This window comes from Scyliorhinus canicula, chromosome 14 (genome assembly GCF_902713615.1).
Source record: "Scyliorhinus canicula chromosome 14, sScyCan1.1, whole genome shotgun sequence".
NCBI lineage: Eukaryota > Metazoa > Chordata > Chondrichthyes > Carcharhiniformes > Scyliorhinidae > Scyliorhinus > Scyliorhinus canicula.
The window spans coordinates 43861844-43879608 of NC_052159.1; the positions used below are offsets into that span (position 1 = coordinate 43861844).

The 17765-nt window shown below is 45.2% G+C and overlaps 1 protein-coding gene across 6 annotated transcripts in view; it reads left to right on the forward strand.

Moving 5' to 3' along the window:
- Positions 1-17105, forward strand: part of LOC119977398 (heat shock protein 105 kDa-like) — a 127467-nt gene extending 110362 nt beyond the window's left edge. For 4 of the 6 annotated variants that reach the window (XM_038818246.1, XM_038818249.1, XM_038818247.1 and 1 more), the window contains exons 15-18: positions 4929-5036; positions 14937-15056; positions 15134-15295; positions 16399-17105. In XM_038818246.1, coding sequence (XP_038674174.1) covers positions 4929-5036; positions 14937-15056; positions 15134-15295; positions 16399-16632 — 624 coding nt within the window. In that variant the 3' untranslated portion in view covers positions 16633-17105. The remainder of the gene's footprint in view (positions 1-4928; positions 5037-14936; positions 15057-15133; positions 15296-16398) is intronic. The other 2 variants (XR_005463193.1, XM_038818251.1) reach the window with 2 other exon arrangements.
- Positions 17106-17765: the final 660 nt, after the last annotated feature.

Genomic DNA, 17765 nt, shown 5'->3' on the forward strand with positions numbered 1-17765 from the left:
TCTTTATCACTCGCAGGATATACACTAGTCTCGCAAGGCGTTGGAATCAGAATTCCGCCCAAAATGTGTGTGACCAAACGACGCGCGCCTATGTAGGCAGACGTACCCAGGATCTACCAGCCTTCCCAGCGAGGCTGCAGCCGGGTGCTGTTCAGTACAGATCCACACAAATGTGGACCAGGCGGAATGGCACCCGGGGGAGGGGGTCTCCCAGAATAATGGAGGCCCCTTGGTGGCCCCCTGGAACTCTCCCTGGAATGTGGGCACTTTGGCACTGCCATGATGCCCGGGTGGTAATGCCAAGCTGGCAGGAGCACTGTCAGAGTGGCAGTGCAAGGGTGGCACTGCAAAGGGTCACGAACGAAAGGAGAGTGGAGGGGGTGTGAAGGGCGGAAGGGCAGGTAAGTAGGGGCCTCTGGGAGATTGGGGGGGGGTGGGCCTGAAGAGGGGGGGCCTCCCCAGGGACCTCATAGCAGGGTGTCCTCACTTGGGGGTGGGGTGTGGTAATGCCCATGTGTGTGTGGGGTGACATTGCCCAGAGATTGGGAGGGGGGGACCCACAAGCTCACTTAGAATTTGTGGCACCCTTTCAGACTGACAGCTTGACCACTGAGTTCAGCTCGCCAGTGATGAATAAAATTCTAAGTATGGGCTAAACTTGTGAGAAACTCCCCAGGACCCAAAAACGTGACTAAGGGCTGGATTTGTCTGCCCTACCCGCCATCAGATCCCCACGGGCGGGGTGCAGACCATGTAAAGGTCCATTGACCTTGGGCTGGAATTTCCGGTTGTCGGGCGGGCGGGGCTGGAGAATCCCACCCTAACTGTCATTGCACAGTAAGAAGTCTTACAACACCAGGTTAAAGTCCAACATGTTTGTTTCAAACACTAGCTTTCGGAGCACTGAGGAATCACCTGAGGAAGGAGCAGTGCTCCAAAAGCTAGTGTTTGAAACAAACATGTTGGACTTTAAGCTGGTGTTGTAAGACTTCTTACTGTGCTCACCCCAGTCCAACGCCGGCATCTCTACATCATAACTGTCGTTTGATAGCGGTGGAGAACCAGCCGGCAGAGCCAGTGCGAAACACATTGCAAAACCCACCACAAATGAACTTAGAAATTTTTATTCTTCCCTATCTCTTAATTTCTTTTATGTTTTTATAATTTGTTTTACCATTCTCTACTTTCAAATTCAACATATTAATGGCTCTCTACTGACACTGATCTCTTTAGCCCTGCTTACTGTGACCTGAGACTTGATATCTAGAGAACATAAAAGGGTAAAAAAGCGAGAAGCAGGTAAATTAAGAGAGGCGGAGGCTGGAATTTAATAGGTGAATCAGAACGCAGCATAAAACCCAATATTGAGCCATGTTTACATGAAATCATTGAACTTCAAGAATTTGCTGGGCAGCTCGCCATTAAAGATGATTTCCATTTCAGACAACTGCATTGCTTTTAGTGGCCTTTGGGTAAATTCTGAAAAATGAATGAGGAGAAGCAAATTGTGAATGTGAAATTGTAGAGAGGATTTGCGAAAATGGTTCTAAGAATGAGAAGCTTCAGTTACTTGAAATAGATAGAGACTGAAGTTGGTCTCCGTAAAGAGAGTTGGAGGAAATTGACCCCAGTCCAACGCCGGCATCTCTACATCATAACTGTCGTTTGATAGCGGTGGAGAACCAGCCGGCAGAGCCAGTGCGAAATATTGGACACAATATTCCAACTGAGTCTAATCAGTGTTTTATAAAGTTGCACTGTAACTTGTTTAATGCTTCAACCTAAAGGTCAGGATCCCATTTTCCTTTTTCACCACTCTTTCAACCTGATTGGCATCGTCAGTGATTTCTGCATGTATATAGAACATTACAGCGCAGTACAGGCCCTTCGGCCCTCGATGTTGCGCCGACCTGTGAAACCACTCAAGCCCATCTACACTATTCCCTTATCATCCATATGTCTATCCAATGACCATTTGAATGCCCTTAGTGTTGGCGAGTCCACTACTGTTGCAGGTAGGGCATTCCACGCCCTTACTACTCTCTGAGTAAAGAACCTACCTCTGACATCTGTCTTATATCTATCTCCCCTCAATTTAAAGCTATGTCCCCTTGTGCTAGCCATCACCATCTGAGGAAAAAGGGTCTCACTGTCCATCCTCTGATCATCTTGTATGCCTCAATTAAGTCACCTCTTAACCTTCTTCTCTCTAACGAAAACAGCCTCACATCCCTCAGCCTTTCCTCATAAGATCTTCCCTCCATACCAGGCAACATTCTGGTAAATCTCCTCTGCACCCTTTCCAATGCTTCCACATCCTTCCTATAATGCGGCGACCAGAATTGCACGCAGTACTCCAAATGGGGCTGCACCAGAGTTTTGTACAGCTGCAACATGACCTCATGGCTCCGAAACTCAATCCCTCTACCAATAAAAGCTAACACACCGTACGCCTTCTTAACAACCCTATCAACCTGGGTGGCAACTTTCAGGGATCTATGTACATGGACACCGAGATCTCTCTGCTCATCCACACTACCAAGAATCTTACCATTAGCCCAGTACTCTGTCTTCCTGTTAGTCCTTCCAAAATGAATCACCTCACACTTTTCTGCATTAAACTCCATTTGCCACCTCTCAGCCCAGCTCTGCAGCTTATCTATGTCCCTCTATAACTTGTAACATCCTTCCACACTGTCCACAACTCCACCGACTTTAGTGTCATCTGCAAATTTACTCACCCATCCTTCTACGCCCTCCTCCAGGTCATTTATAAAAATGACAAACAGCAGTGGCCCCAAAACAGATCCTTGTGGTACACCATTAGTAACAGGACTCCAGTCTGAACATTCCCCATCAACCACCAGCCTTTGTCTTCTTCCAGCTAGCCAATTTCCGATCTAAACTGCTAAATCACCCTGATTCCCATGCCTCCGTATTTTCTGCAATAGTCTACCGTGGGGAACCTTATCAAACGCTTTACTGAAATCCATATACGCCACATCAACTGCTTTACCCTCATCCACCTGTTTGGTCACCTTCTCAAAGAACTCAATAAGGTTTGTGAGGCACGACCTACCCTTCACAAAACCATGTTGACTATCTCTAATCAAATTATTCCTTTCCAGATGATTATACATCCTATCTCTTATAAACCTTTCCAAGACTTTGCCCACAACAGAAATAAGGCTTACTGATCTATAGTTACCGGGTTTGTCTCTACTCCCCTTCTTGAACAAGGGAACAACATTAGCTATCCTCCAGTCTTCTGGTACTATTGCTGTAGACAAAGATGACTTAAAGATCAAAGCCAAAGGCTCAGCAATCTCCTCCCTAGCTTCCCAGATAATCCTAGGATAAATCCCATCTGGCCCAGGGGACTTATCTATTTTCACTCTTTCCAGAATTGCTAACACCTCCTCCTTATGAACCTCAAGCCCTTCTAGTCTAGTAGCCTGTATCTCAGTATTCTCCTCGACAACGTTGTCTTTTTCCTGTGTGAATACTGACAAAAAATATTCATTTAGCACCTCTCCTATCTCCTCAGAGTCCACGCACAACTTCCCACTACTGTCCTTGACTGGCCCTACTCTTACCCTAGTCATTCTTTTATTCCTGACATACCTATAGAAAGCTTTAGGGTTATCCTTGATCCTACCTGCCAAAGACTTCTCACGTCCCCTCCTGGCTCTTCTTAGCTCTCTCTTTAGGTCCTTCCTAGCTAACTTGTAACTCTCGAGCGCCCTAACTGAACCTTCACGTCTCATCTTTACATAAGCCTCCTTCTTCCTCTTGGCAAGTGTTTCAACTACTTTAGTAAACCACGGTTCCCTCGCTCGACCACTTCCTCCCTGCCTGACAGGTACATACTTATCAAGGACACGCAGTAGCTGTTCCTTGAACAAGCTCCACATTTCCATTGTGCCCATCCCCTGCAGTTTCCCTCCCCATTCGATGCATCCTAAGTCTTGCCTCATCGCATCATAATTTCCTTTCCCCCCAGATATAACTCTTGCCCTGCAGAATATTCCTATCCCTTTCCATCACTAAAGTAAACGTAATCGAATTGTGGTCACTACCACCAAAGTGCTCACCTACCTCCAAATCTAACACCTGTCCTGGTTCGTTACCCAGTACCAAATCCAATATGGCCTCGCCTCTCGTTGGCCTATCTACATACTGTGTCAGGAAACCCTCCTGCACACATTGGACAAAAACTGACCCATCTAAAGTACTTCAACTATAGCGTTTACAGTCAATATTTGGAAAGTATATCCCCCCCCCCAAGCTTCTGTTTTTGCAGCCTCTTTAGAAATCTATCTTGTAGTTCATGTTGCATCTCTTCCATGTGCACCCATTCCAACAACCTATCTGTGTTCTTGTGAAATTTATCTCCATTCCCCTTACAGTTCACTATACTTCCAAGTTTTGTTGCGCTATACACCCAAGACGTGGACCCTGGGGAGCACCACTAGAAAGGCTTCTCCAAACCAAGAACACCTTCTGTTTCTTGCCACTCAACCAATTTTGCTTCTATATTACCATTGTCTCTTGTATTCCAACTTCTGCCCTTATTCCTTTTTCCCCTTAATACAAATGAAATAATACAAATGAAATATTTCAGTAAATTATAAACATACACTAACATCTACATTGCCCTCTCTAATGTAGCCACATTTCCGCTCATTGAAGATTTATCAAGATTTCCCACTAATTTTTAACTTTATGTTGATTTCTTCTCTTGCAAAGAAAATGTTTATTTCATTGTCTCAATTTGTCGATGCTAGTGTTGAATTAAGTGTATAAATCAAGATTGTGGAAAATTCCTAAAACTAGTTACTTCAAAAATGGATTGCGAACTCTAAAATTCCCATATGGATGGCGGAAAGCAATGAAATAGATATTCACGGTTTTTTTGTGAATTGCAGGATCAAACAAAAATTTTAACATTATTATCCGAGACCGAAAATTGGTTATATGAAGATGGAGAAGACCAAACAAAACAAGTATACGTTGATAAGTTGTTGGAGCTAAAAGTAAGTACCAAGAAACTTATTGTTTGTTTTATTTATTCTTTCACAGGATGTGGTCATTGCTGCCTTGGCTAGTGTTCTTGCCCATTCCTAATGTAAATGGATTTATTAGCAGTTTTCTTCACAACATAAATATCAAAACTAAACATCAAGCTACCTTGATGTGAGTTGGCTGATGTTAACTAGGTTAACATTGGGATTCTAGGATTAGACCCTGCTCCACTGCAGAAGAGAAGGGAAAAATCAACCAACGTTGATGATATCCAACGACACCACAGAATGCTACAGTGCAGAAGAGGCTCTTCGGCCCATCGAGCCTGGAAAGACGCATGAAAGGCCCTGACCCGCCCACCTAATCCCACTTGTCAGCACTTGGTCCATAGCTTTGAATGTTATGGCATGCCAAGTACTCATCCAAGTCATTTTTAAAGAATGTGAGGCATTCCTACTCTGCCACCGTCCCAGGCAGTGCATTGCAGACCATCACAATTCTTTGGGTAAAAATGTTTATCCTCAAATCCCCCCTAAACCTCCCACCCCTTACTTTGAACTTGTGTCCCCTCATAACTGACTCTTCAACTAAGGGGAACAGCTACTCTCTATCCACCCTGGCCATTTCCCTCATAATCTTGTGCACCTGAATCGGGTCACCCCTCAGTCTTCTCTGCTCCAGAGAAAACAACCCAAGTCTATCCAACCTTTCTTTACAACTTAAATGTTCCATCCTAGGCAACACTCTGGTGAATCTTCTCTGCACCCGCTCCAGTATAGTTATATCCTTCCTATAATGTGGCGACCAGAATAGTACTCCAGCTGTGGCCACAGCAAAGTTATATGCAGCTCCATCATGACCTCACTGCTTTTGTAATCTATGCCCCGATTGACTTTTTCTTTTAAACGTATTTTATTACAAACTTGTATTAAAGCAGCTTACAGCAAGTAAACATCCCGGGAAACATACTTCCCAACAATCAACTATACAGTCTGTACAGATTTTTCCCCTTTTCACCCCCCTTTCCCCATCGCTCACCCTCTCAGCCCCACCCTGCGATGAATAGCTCTTCCAACACGCAGCACGGTAGCATTGTGGATAGCACAATTGCTTCACAGCTCCAGGGTCCCAGGTTCGATTCCGGCTTGGGTCACTGTCTGTGCGGAGTCTGCACATCCTCCCCGCTGTGTGCGTGGGTTTCCTCCGGGTGCTCCAGTTTCCTCCCAGAGTCCAAAGATGTGCAGGTTAGGTGGATTGGCCATGATAAATTGCCCTCAGTGTCCAAAATTGCCCTTCGTGTTGGGTGGGGTGACTGGGTTATGGAAATAGGGTGGAGGTGTTGACCTTGGGTAGGGTGCTCTTTCCAAGAGCCGGTGCAGACTCGATGGGCCGAATGGCCTCCTTCTGCACTGTAAATTCTATGATAAACACGGTCACAAACATCCCCCACCTTTTCTCAGACTCCCCCCGCTGAGCCCCTTAACTCGTACTTTATCTTCTCTAACCGCAAGAAGTCGTACAGGTCACCCAACCATGCTGCTATTCCCGGTGGCGTTGACGACCGCCATTCCAGCAAAATTTGGCGCCGTGCAATCAGAGGCGAAGGCCACGACATCGGCCTTCCTCCTCTCCATGAGCTCAGGCTTCTCTGAAACCCCAAATATCGGCACTAAAGGGTCTGGGTCCACCTCCTCCTCCACTATCCTGGCTAAGACCGCAAACGCTACCAGCCAGAATTTTTTCCAAGTCTTCGCAACCCCAAACATGTGCGCGTGATTCGCTGGCCCCCGCCCACACCTCTCACACTCATCTGCTACCCCCTGAAAGAACCCACTCATTTTCGCCCGAGTCATATGCACCCTGTGCACCACCTTAAACTGTATCAGGCTCATCCTTGCACAAGAGGAGGTCCTATTTACCCATCGCAGTGCCTCACTCCATCCTCCCCAATTGATCTCCATTCTCAACTCCGCTTCCCATTTCTCCTTGATCTTCACCACCCGCACACCTCCCTGCTCCCCCAGCCAGCCCCGATTGATAAATGCGAGTGTCCCATATATCTTTTCACCTCCCTATTAACCTGCCCTTCTGCCTTCAGCGATTTATGGACAATTACGCCAAGGTCCCTTTGATCTTTGGAACTTCCAAGTGTCAGAACTTTCATCATATACTTTCTTGTTAAATTACTCCTTCCAAAGTGTATCACCTCACACTTTTCAGGGTTAAATTCCATCTGCCACTTATCTGCCCGTTTGACCATCCCATCTATATCTTCCTGCAACCCAAGACTGAAAGATCTGAAAGTGGATAAATCACCTGGACCGGATGGACTACACCCCAGGGTTCTAAAAGAAATAGCTGAGGAGGTTGTGGAGGCATTGGTGGTGATCTTTCAGGAATCACTGGAGGCAGGGAGGGTCCCAGAGGACTGGAAAGTGGCTAATGTAACACCGCAGTTTAAGAAGGTAGGAAGACAGAAAATGGGAAATTATAGGTCAGTTAGCCTGACTTTGGTCATTGGTAAGATTTTAGAGTCCGTTATTAAAGATGAGATCGCAGAATACGTGAAAGTGCATGATAAAATAGGACTGAGTCAGCACGGCTTTGTCAAGGGGAGGTCATGTCTGACAAATGAGTTCTTTGAGGAGGTAAAAAGGACGTTAGACAAAGGAAAGCCAGTGGATGGGATCTATTTAGATTTCCAGAGGCCTTTGACAATAAGGACAGACCCTCTTCACAGCGCCAGGGTCCCAGGTTCGATTCCTGGCTTGGGCCACTGTCTGTGCAGAGTCTGCACGTTCTCCCTGCATGGGTTTTCACCGGGTGCTCCAGTTTCCTGCCACTGGTCTCCAAAATTGTGCTGTTAGGTGAATTGGGCATTCGTAATTCTCCCTCTGTGTACCCGAACAGACGCCGGAATGTGGCGACTAGGGGTTTTCATTGCAGTAACTTCATTGCAGTGTTAATATAAACCTACTTGTGACAATAAAGATTATTATTATGCTGACTATCCTTGATCAAACCTTGCCTCTCTAAGTGGAGATAGATTTCCTCCTTCAGAATCTTCTCCAGTAGTTTCCCGACCATTGACGTGAGACTCACTGACTGGTTTGTTGTTCCGTGGCTTGTTTTCCTACCTTTCTTAAATAGTGGGACCACATTAGCTGTTCTGTCCTCTGGCACCTCCCCCGTGGCCAGAGAGAAATTTAAAATCTGGGTCAGAATCCCGGCTGTCTCCTCCCTTGCCTCCCATAGCAGCCTGGGATACAATTCATCCGAACATGGAGATTTGTCCACTTTTCAGCCTGCCAATTCCTCTAAGACCTTGTCACTCCTTCTAACAATTTGCTCAAGAACTTCACAATCTCTCCCCTAGTTCCATAACTACCTCCGCATTCTCTTGGGTGAAGACCAATGTGAAATATTCGTTCAACACCCTACCAATGTCCTCTGGCTCCACCCACAGATTTTCCCCTTGGTCCTTAATGGGCCCCCCTCTTTCCCTGGTTATCCTCTTCCCATTGATATATTTATAGAATATCTTAGGATTTTTCCCTAATTTTACCATCCAGAGCCTTCTCATATCCCCTCTTTGCTCTCCTAATTGATTTATTAAGCTCCATCTGAAATGCACATGTGATGAGGATAGGGCTCCTCAGTGGCCCACTGTATTTGGTCTTTCAAAACAGGTGTAGAGAATCATGAGTCACGAATGGAAAATAAAATTGGACCTGGCAGAAAATGGGCTGCCAATTTGTGATGGCCTGTTTTAGATTTTTGCCAGAGATTAATTTGGTGCAAATTAGGAATGGTTACCTGTGCATGACAGCAAAGTTACTGTATAGATGAAGAGTACCTCAACAAGAGTCAGTTGCGGTGGGGGTGGATTTTATTATGAGTGCATGGGTTTAAGAGTGGGTATGGGAAAATCCATTCAAATCATGAGCGGGTTGGGAAGCTTGCTCTAACTGTTGGCAATTTCAAAGTGTTAATCACTGAGTGATAATAATGTGGGTATTACAGCTTAATTTAGATCAACAGGTTTCCTGGGCTTCATGGAACCTGCTGGTGAAATCAAAGCAAACACAGCAGCACTTGAAGGAGTTGAAATCATGACAGGGAAATATATCAGGAGTACTTGGTACTCGTAGCTGCTTTATTATCAGCTTCTGTGAAAGGGTTTGTTCACTGTACTTTTCCTGGAAGATAGCTTCACACACTTTAGCGGTTTGGTGGCCTTAATTGCACTTGCAGTTCTGATCTATCAGATCAACATGGGTGCCGCCATAGACAAGGACAAGCAACAGGAGGACCAACTGTTCCCTCCTACTCACAGACCTGCAGTTCCATAGGAGGGTATATTCATTTTCATACTGTACGGACAGAGAATAAGCTACTTGGACATGTCAGACGACAGTGCCTGAAGATGCTCAAGGCATCGAATCAGCAGGTGGTAGATATTTACAGCCTGCTGAAACAAGTCATGCTCTCAACAGGAACTGGTTACCATGCTTTGCCAATGACTGTCAAAGTCACCAGTGCCCTCATCCTTTTCACTTCTGGATCCTTCCAGGGTTCGGCAGGATAACAATATAGGGTGCGATTTAACCACCACGTTGCGCCTGGCATGGATCTGGGCATGCTGGTTAAATAGCGGGAAACGTCAAAATTGAGATTTACACAAGACGCAAATCAGTTTGCTATCTAACCCGCTCCCTCCCAATGGAGAGTTTCGGGTCATGCCCAAATATGACAATTTCTATCTCATTAGCGAGTTTGAAGTCAATGTAACAGCCTTCAGGAAATTAACCGACTCCCAAGCGAGAAATCATGCAGCGTTGTTTAGTATTCCTTTTTTAAAAAGTGAAGCTGGTGCAATGGTTGCTGAGGGGATCTGAGGTGAGTAGCCATTTCTATTTTCAGGCATGCAGGTCAAGGTCACTATAGCTACTGCCCCAGTTGTGAGAGCACATCACAGCTGCAGGTTTGATGCTTGCTCCTGCTGGTGGCTGCAAATGCCTGAAGGCTGCTGTTGCTGTCACCTTCCTTTTTCTGTAGCCGGAAAGAAGACAATTTTTTCCATGACCCCAGGAGATCCTGAAACACAGAGCTCAGGGACGTATGAGTTCAGAAGGTAATCCAGTTTGAAGCAAGAAGGTGCTGTGGGATCTGGTGCGCGACATTGATCCAAATGGGCCACCTGATGACGCCGATGAAGAAATGCTTTCACAGATTGCTGATGTTTTTGTTGCTGGACTGGTGAGTGCTACATGTAACTGGCACGTCACCATGGGTTAAATATGGTGGAGGTCAAGGATGTTCAAGTGCACCTTGAGCAGCAATGGAATATGTGGATGCCAGGATTTGGTTCCGGTGAGATTAGGCCGTGTGGGAGGGCCTGCACAGCTGCGCTTCTGGACCAAGACTGGCATTGATATGTGGAACAAGTAACACATTGATAGATCATTTCTACAACAAAGTTCTGGTCATGGTAACACATTCTCGCACTTATCTTCCATTTCTGTTGAGGAACCTGTGACCGGTGATACCATGTGTTTTTTTTTGTGAAAATGAGCAGATACGGCTTTGCATTGGTACTAATCTGGAACAGTGACATTTCTTTGTTGTTTAACGGTTAGTGTGATATGTGGAATGTTATCTGGTTGATTTTCAAATCTTTGTCACTGTTGACCACTTAATGAACAAAATATTCTCGAGCATTCTCGTGGGTACACGTGCCACGTCTCAGACGATAATTATTGCATTGCATTTCAATCAAACTTTGAAGCCTGAACAGTTTGGCTGACCTCGAAAAGCATCAGCACTGTAGAGGCAGCAGTCCCCAATCAAACACTCTGGGTTTCAACACTGGGGAGCTGGGCTACAACACTTGGGATATGGTCACAACCAAAGGCTGAGTGTGTGGACCAGGTGAGGGCACCTGAGCATGTAGTGCCCCGGCAATGTCAACCTGCATCTGGGACACGTCCCTCAGTGGCTGGGATATGCTGTTGAGGCTGTCAGCCATGGTCGTCACAGACTGAGCCATGCCTTGGGCACCACGATTCAATACACTGACGTTGTGCCCTTATGCACTGCCTCCTTTGCACCACCTCCTCCTCAACCTGTTGGGCGGCTGAGTCCTCAACTTCAGCAGCTGCCTCCTGTTCCTCGAGCAGGCTCCGCTGCTGTAGCTTCCTCCTCCTTGAGCCCCGTTCCCGGGGCAACCCTTGTCCCTGCCCGTCTGGCCCATCGATGATCTGATCTGATCTTTATTATTATAGTCACAAGTAGGCTTACATTAACACTGCAATGAAGTTACTGTGAAAATCCCCTAGTCGCCACATTCCGGCACCTGTTTGGATACACTGAGGGAGAATTCAGAAAGTCCAATTCACCTAACAGCATGTCTTTCGGGACTTGGAGGAAACCGGAGCACTCGGAGGAAACCCATGCAGACACAGGGAGAACGTACAGACTCTGCTATACACTTGGGAGTGAAGAATGATGTTCAACGGTCCGGAAGGATCCACTTTTCTGGCAGGAACAGAACTGGTTGACCAGCAGTGTACATCTTTGTGGGTCTTTTCATCCATCTAAGCTATCCAGTTCAGCTGCAACCTGATTTCGCTCTTCGTCTGCACTGTAGAACTGGGCAAGGAGCTGTGGATCTAACCTCTTGGACTTGTACAGCCACTTTCGGAAGCGGTGCATGTTTGCCGCCTTGCGGCCCCTCGGGCTCTCGCCATCCTCGGGCTGCGGGGGGAAACCCCGCTGTCAACGGCCCACGGCCACCCCGCCCGGCCGGACGAGTGGGTCCAGCAGCCTCTTTTCCTCCTCCCGGAGAGCCGGCGCTGTCTACTCTCGCCAAACCCTCAGGCTGACATTCAGGTGGCGGCGGCTGGTGGCTCTTCTTCTCTCGTCTGCCTCCCGAGCACAGGAGGAGGCGGCGGCGCCACTAACGCCAACATCAGCTCGGCGCTGACATGACAACCCATGACCCATAACCCATAATGTAGAATTGGCAATCGTAGTTAAGTGAGCACTCTACACAACCCAAGTGAATTCCCGTGGGTGGGCGGGACATGTAGCATGTGGGAGTCATTGCCTCTCATCTCAATCAAACTATGATACCCGGATGCTGTGCCTGAACACTGCGGGAGGCAACACCACATACTGAGCAGCCAACATCCGAACACCCAGGGGATGGCACACAGCTCTGGGACATGTCCACGGCCAGAGGGTGGGTGAGTGCCTCAGGGTGGGAAGAAGCGCCAGGTCCAGGTGACTTTGTGAGTGGGTGTCTGGGGTCAGGGGAGAGAGGCCAACAGCGGCTGGGTGTGCATGGGCAGGGCATTCCAGGGGGTGTGGGGTCCCAGGGTAGGAGCCACCGATGTTTGTCAGTCTAACACCCTGTCCCAATTCCTTACATATATTGAAGGCTATGTCAGGGATATTGAACCCAGAACTTGTCCTAGTGGTGCTATTGCTAGTCCGGACGGCCAGATGCCAGAGACGGTGGCCGCAAAAGCGTCTGCAGATGCACCGGACCCCGTCCCACACTCTGAGGACCTGGCTGCCCATCAGGCTAGGGAGGGACCCAGAGGGGGAGTTCCGTGACAACCCAGGGTGTACAAACATTACTGGTCATTCGAGCAGATGAAGGGCAGCGTGTGCTGCAGGAGGCCAGTTCTCCTGGTCACACTCCCTGAGCTTACAGCCACTGCCACCTCATCCCAGGCAGCACCTACTGCCCTATGACTCGTTAAGTGGACCAATTAACGTTGATTAGCTTGCCGGCCTCACTGGGCCGAGCACCAGGAAGCTCGCAGCAATTGCTGCTCGCTACAATACTTAGAAATCATTCCGGAGAATCGCGCCTTCAAGATCGTGCCGTCATTTTGAAGGATCCCCACCTGTCCGTCCGTCCCCCCCCGCCCTTACATTCCGGAGGCCCCTACTTAGCTGCTCTGGACTCCCTGACCCTTGGCAGTGCAACCTGAGAGCACTTGCTCTGCCACCCTAGGCAGTGCACCTGCCACCTTGGCAGTGCCATCCAGGCAGGAGGGCAAGGGGGCCACCCTGCACTTACCCTGATCTCCCAGATGTGTCTGGTAGCCCGGGTGCTCCAGGGCCCTAGGTTCGAATCTCAGCTTGGGTCACTGTGCGGAGTCAGCATGTTCTCCCCATGTCTGTGTGTGTTTCCTCCGGGTGCTCTGGTTTCCTCCCAGTCTAAAGATGTGCAGATTTAGGTGGATTGGCCATGCTAAATTGCCCTTCATGTCCAAAAAAGGTTTGATGGGGTTACAGGATTAGGGTAGAGGTGTGGGCTTAAGTAGGGTACTCTTTCCAAGGGCTTAAGCAGTCTCAATCGGCTAAATGTCCTCCTTCTGCACTGTAAATTTGATGGTATTGGAATTGTCTTCCATAAAGGTGACTGACTAGATGATTGGGTAGTGAGTGATTCTAGATATTCTCCCCTATCTCAAACCAGTTGCTATGACATTCCTAGTTTTTCAGAGGTCATTTAGTGTTCAACATGTAATATGGGATTGAAGTCACATGCAAGATAAACGAGGTAGAGGTAGTAGGTTTCATTCACTAAAAGGCATTCATTAAACCACTCGGCATCTTTCACAGTCACTGTCTGGACCCAGCCTGTAAATAACTATATTTATTGAATTAAATTGTTTAATTTCCCATTATAGAATTTCAAATCTCAACCTCTTGAGTTGCTAGTCCAATACCATATGTGTTTGAAAATGTTTAAGGCAACCTTTCTTGTCAGTTGGCACTGAGTTTGCTGTATGTAAAGGGCAAAATAAGTCAGGCTCTGCTTGAAACCAACATTTAGTAGATCATACACATGCTAGTAGTTCATGCTTACCAAGACACAAAATGCGTAAAGGAATCATTTATTTTTGAATGAAGGATCATCTCCTGCACCTATCAGAATTAATACTATGACTAGTTATTCTGAAATTTCTCTTATGCCAGGCACAAGGTGTCCAGGCACTTGTTAAAGATGCTGCAAACATGAGAGGCCTGCTCTGATGGCAAAGTAGCAGTCACTTTGTATGAAATCACAGAAATAAAGATTACCCCAACTCTTCATGTTGATCCTAAGTGGATTTGCCGGAGAGGGTGAGACCAGCGAGATCTCTGTACAGTCCTGACACATCTAGTGATGCCAGCCAAAGCCATCAGATCTTGCGAGGCGTTGCAAGCCATGCCTTTCATGGGATGTACCGGCCACATTGCAGTCTGATTCAGGCATGACGCGGTCATTATATTTTGCTCTTGGATCAGTTTTTACCTGGTTGCAGATGGAAGCTGAGTTAGAAGGAGTTTTGAGAATATAGGTGGTGAAAACAGGAACAATTATTACAAATGGCCTTGTCAATGCAATCATAGGGATGAAGAGGCCAGAGAACATGCCAAGGTTGAGTAGGTGGCCATGATTATTATGCAGGTAAACCAATGGAGAGAAATTTGCAGACAACAAGCAGTGAGTTTGGGAGAGAGATCAGCATTAGTTGAGGGGAAAAGCGAATTCATTGAGAACAAGTAGTTGTTCTGAAGCAGCTGTGGGAAGAGAGAGCGAATAAAATGAGAAAAAAACAAGTGGTGATGTTTGAAAGAAGGGATCAGTAAACAACCAAGATTAAGGAAACACAAGATGAAGTGCTGTAACTAGGCGATGCTTGTAAGCAACAGATGGAGGCTCTGGATCCCGAAGGTCAGCTTAAGTATAGGCCTGAAATTGTGGCAGATGCATTCTGGGATGGTTGTGGTTTTTCAGACCAATGAAATACCAAAAATAGATGCAAAGTTATTGAATGATTTTTTTTTAAATTGCATTATTTATTTACAATTCAGTGTGACTCAACACACTTTTAAAAATTCTGAAGAAATTAGGTACCCCAGTTCAAGACCGATATCTGGAGAATGAGATGAGACCAAAAGCCTTCGATGAGCTTGAGCAAAGACTGCAACATTACACAAAACTGGTGGGGGAATCCAGGAATAATGTAAGCAAAAAATCACAAGTGAATTTAATTCCAGTGCATGAATCAGATAAGAAAATTAATGTTTATGCATTTTACAGGTTAAGAAATATAACCATATAGATGTTTCTGAAATAGAGAAAGTGGAAAAAACTGTGAACGAAATAATGGAATGGATGAATAATGCAATGGACACACAGGCCAAACTGAATTTTCATCAAGACCCTGTAGTGCACGTGGCTGAGATTAAAGACAAACAAAAGGTTGTATTTCTTTTGTAATAGGTTGATATATTGTAACTACTTAAGTGCACCTTCCTTTGACTATGTTATTAGAATTTGAGGATTACAAGAGTCCGAGATCATACAGAATTCTGGTGCTGATAAAGGCTGCCCTGAAGATTTTCAGAACTTCTCTCTCAATCTGAATTCAACCTGATAACTTGGGTGGGATTCTCCATGGGCCCATCCTCTGCTTCGGCAGCAGCCCACTCAAGCCTCCAGATTTTCTGATGACAAGGGGTGGCCACAATGGGAAACCCCATTGACCGGCAGTCGGAATGGAGGATCCCGCGGCCAGCAGGGGCACAAGCCACCAGAAAATGGGTCTTGCGGGATGGAGAATCCCGCCCCTTTTCTCTCTGGTCTTTCTGATAAATTTATCCTTTTTTGAGATAATGATCAAAATATTGATCCATATTCAACAACTGCTCCACCGTTAACCTGCATGATGTGAACATAATTTCAGTATTCTTCACACACATTACAATATCCAATTTACTGTAATAACTATTTCACACAAACCAGATGTTTACAGAGTGTGATCAATGATCACTTCTTAGTGACTACTTATTGCTTCTTGCTAGAATTACTCTGCATTTTATTCATATTAATTCATTATTTATTCATATTATTCATCTGCCATGTCTCATTCACTCTTTATAATTGATTAAATTCTTTTTGAAGTTAATCAATCTTTCTGTTATCTGCTACTAGTTTAAGATTATTTTGTGTTTCATATCATTTACAAATGTTACCAACAGCAAACATCCTAAAATATTAGTTTTTTAAAAATAAGTTGAGGTATTTTTGATTTAACATTATGCTATATATATCAATCTAGCATTTTTTAAATTCCAAACTGAACAAAACAGGTTATCCTATTTTTCTATTTCAAAGGTTCGTATCTTCCAATGACATTCCACTGCATGTTTGAAATGATTAATATTGACAGCCAATTCTTGACAATTACAAGATTGCTATGAATCTGATGAGATGTTTTTATAGGAGTTGTGGAGTGATTTTGAATATGAGATCAAAAAACCTTGATTAACAAGGTCAGTAATTTTCTCAACTTTGTTTCATAGGAGCTGGATAACATCTGCAATCCAATAGTAACTAAACCTAAGGCAAAAGTAGAGGTTCCTAAAGAAGAAAACCAATCGATGCAGAGTAAAACGAATTCTAAAAATGGTGGAGGAGAGCCAATGGAGAATGAAGACCTTGCCAAGGATCCAGACATTCTTTCCCAAAATTGTGACTGCCATCAAGGAGATAACTGCACAACCAACATGGATATGGATTCATCTGTGGAGATTTAAATGGAATATTTCCTCGAAACAACTTACTATTTTTTTTTCCTTTTAATATTTCTAAATGCTCAGCCTATTCATTTATAAAAAGTTTTTGCAAAACATTTTCTTTGGTACTAAATGGTGTAGAGTTCAGCTCTTTATATGTACAATGTGTTGGTTAACTGCTTAAGAACAATGGTCATGTTAAATTCCTGTGGAATTGTAAATTTCTGTTGGTCACCTAAAGAGCATGATGCATCAAACTATTTCGTAAGTTATGCTCCATCAGACTGAATATTTAAACATGAAGCTCCAGCTGATGCATGTTTCAACATTATTTGGGAATATGTGCGTATTTGTAATTCTGATTTTTCTTTTTTGGTCTGCAGTAATAAGATTACAATGGGACCTATCTAATTAGAATAAATTGAGCAACTGTTGAGCAGAGAAGCTGTATATGATTTGCTACTAGGAAATAAAGTTTACAACGTCAAAAACCATTGGGCTTGCGAAAAACATTCTTGATAAAATTTATTATAATTTTCCCACCTCTTAATTGCATGAGAAAAAATTAGAGAATCCATTCTTAAAAATAATTTCCAGGGGACTCTGTTTAGAAGTTGTGTTATTTGGTTTATTTTAGACTCGACTTTCCTGTGGGCTTCGGCATCCTGATAGAAAGAATCCCCAGTCCACAACTCAGAAATCTGCTGGGAGATGGACACCTAACAGTCCACCTCCTTGTTTGCTGTCGTTAATCAAAGGGATAGCATCCCAGAAACCTCGGCAGCCCCACTGGCAGAGGTGGGTGCAATTTGAGGCAGGTCGGCAATCAAAAGATCGCCCTAGCATGGAGGTGTGCTTGCTGGCCTGCACAGTAATAAATAAAACATCAAGATCTGTTATTTTTTTTGTTCCCACAAAGAGAAACTCACACTCAAGGGTGTTGCTCAAATAGTCAAAATGGTGATGGTTCTCTGTGTCAATTCGGAACCCTGGATATCCGTTATCCCTTCTTAGTTCCCAAATAACAGAGGTCAAGTCTGTGCTTTTTGGCAAAGTTCAGTTGAACTTTATTTGTCAGCTTGTGCCACTGGTTAGGGGTTGGTTTAGCACAGTGGGCAAAACAGCTGGCTTGTAATGCAGAACAATGCCAGCAA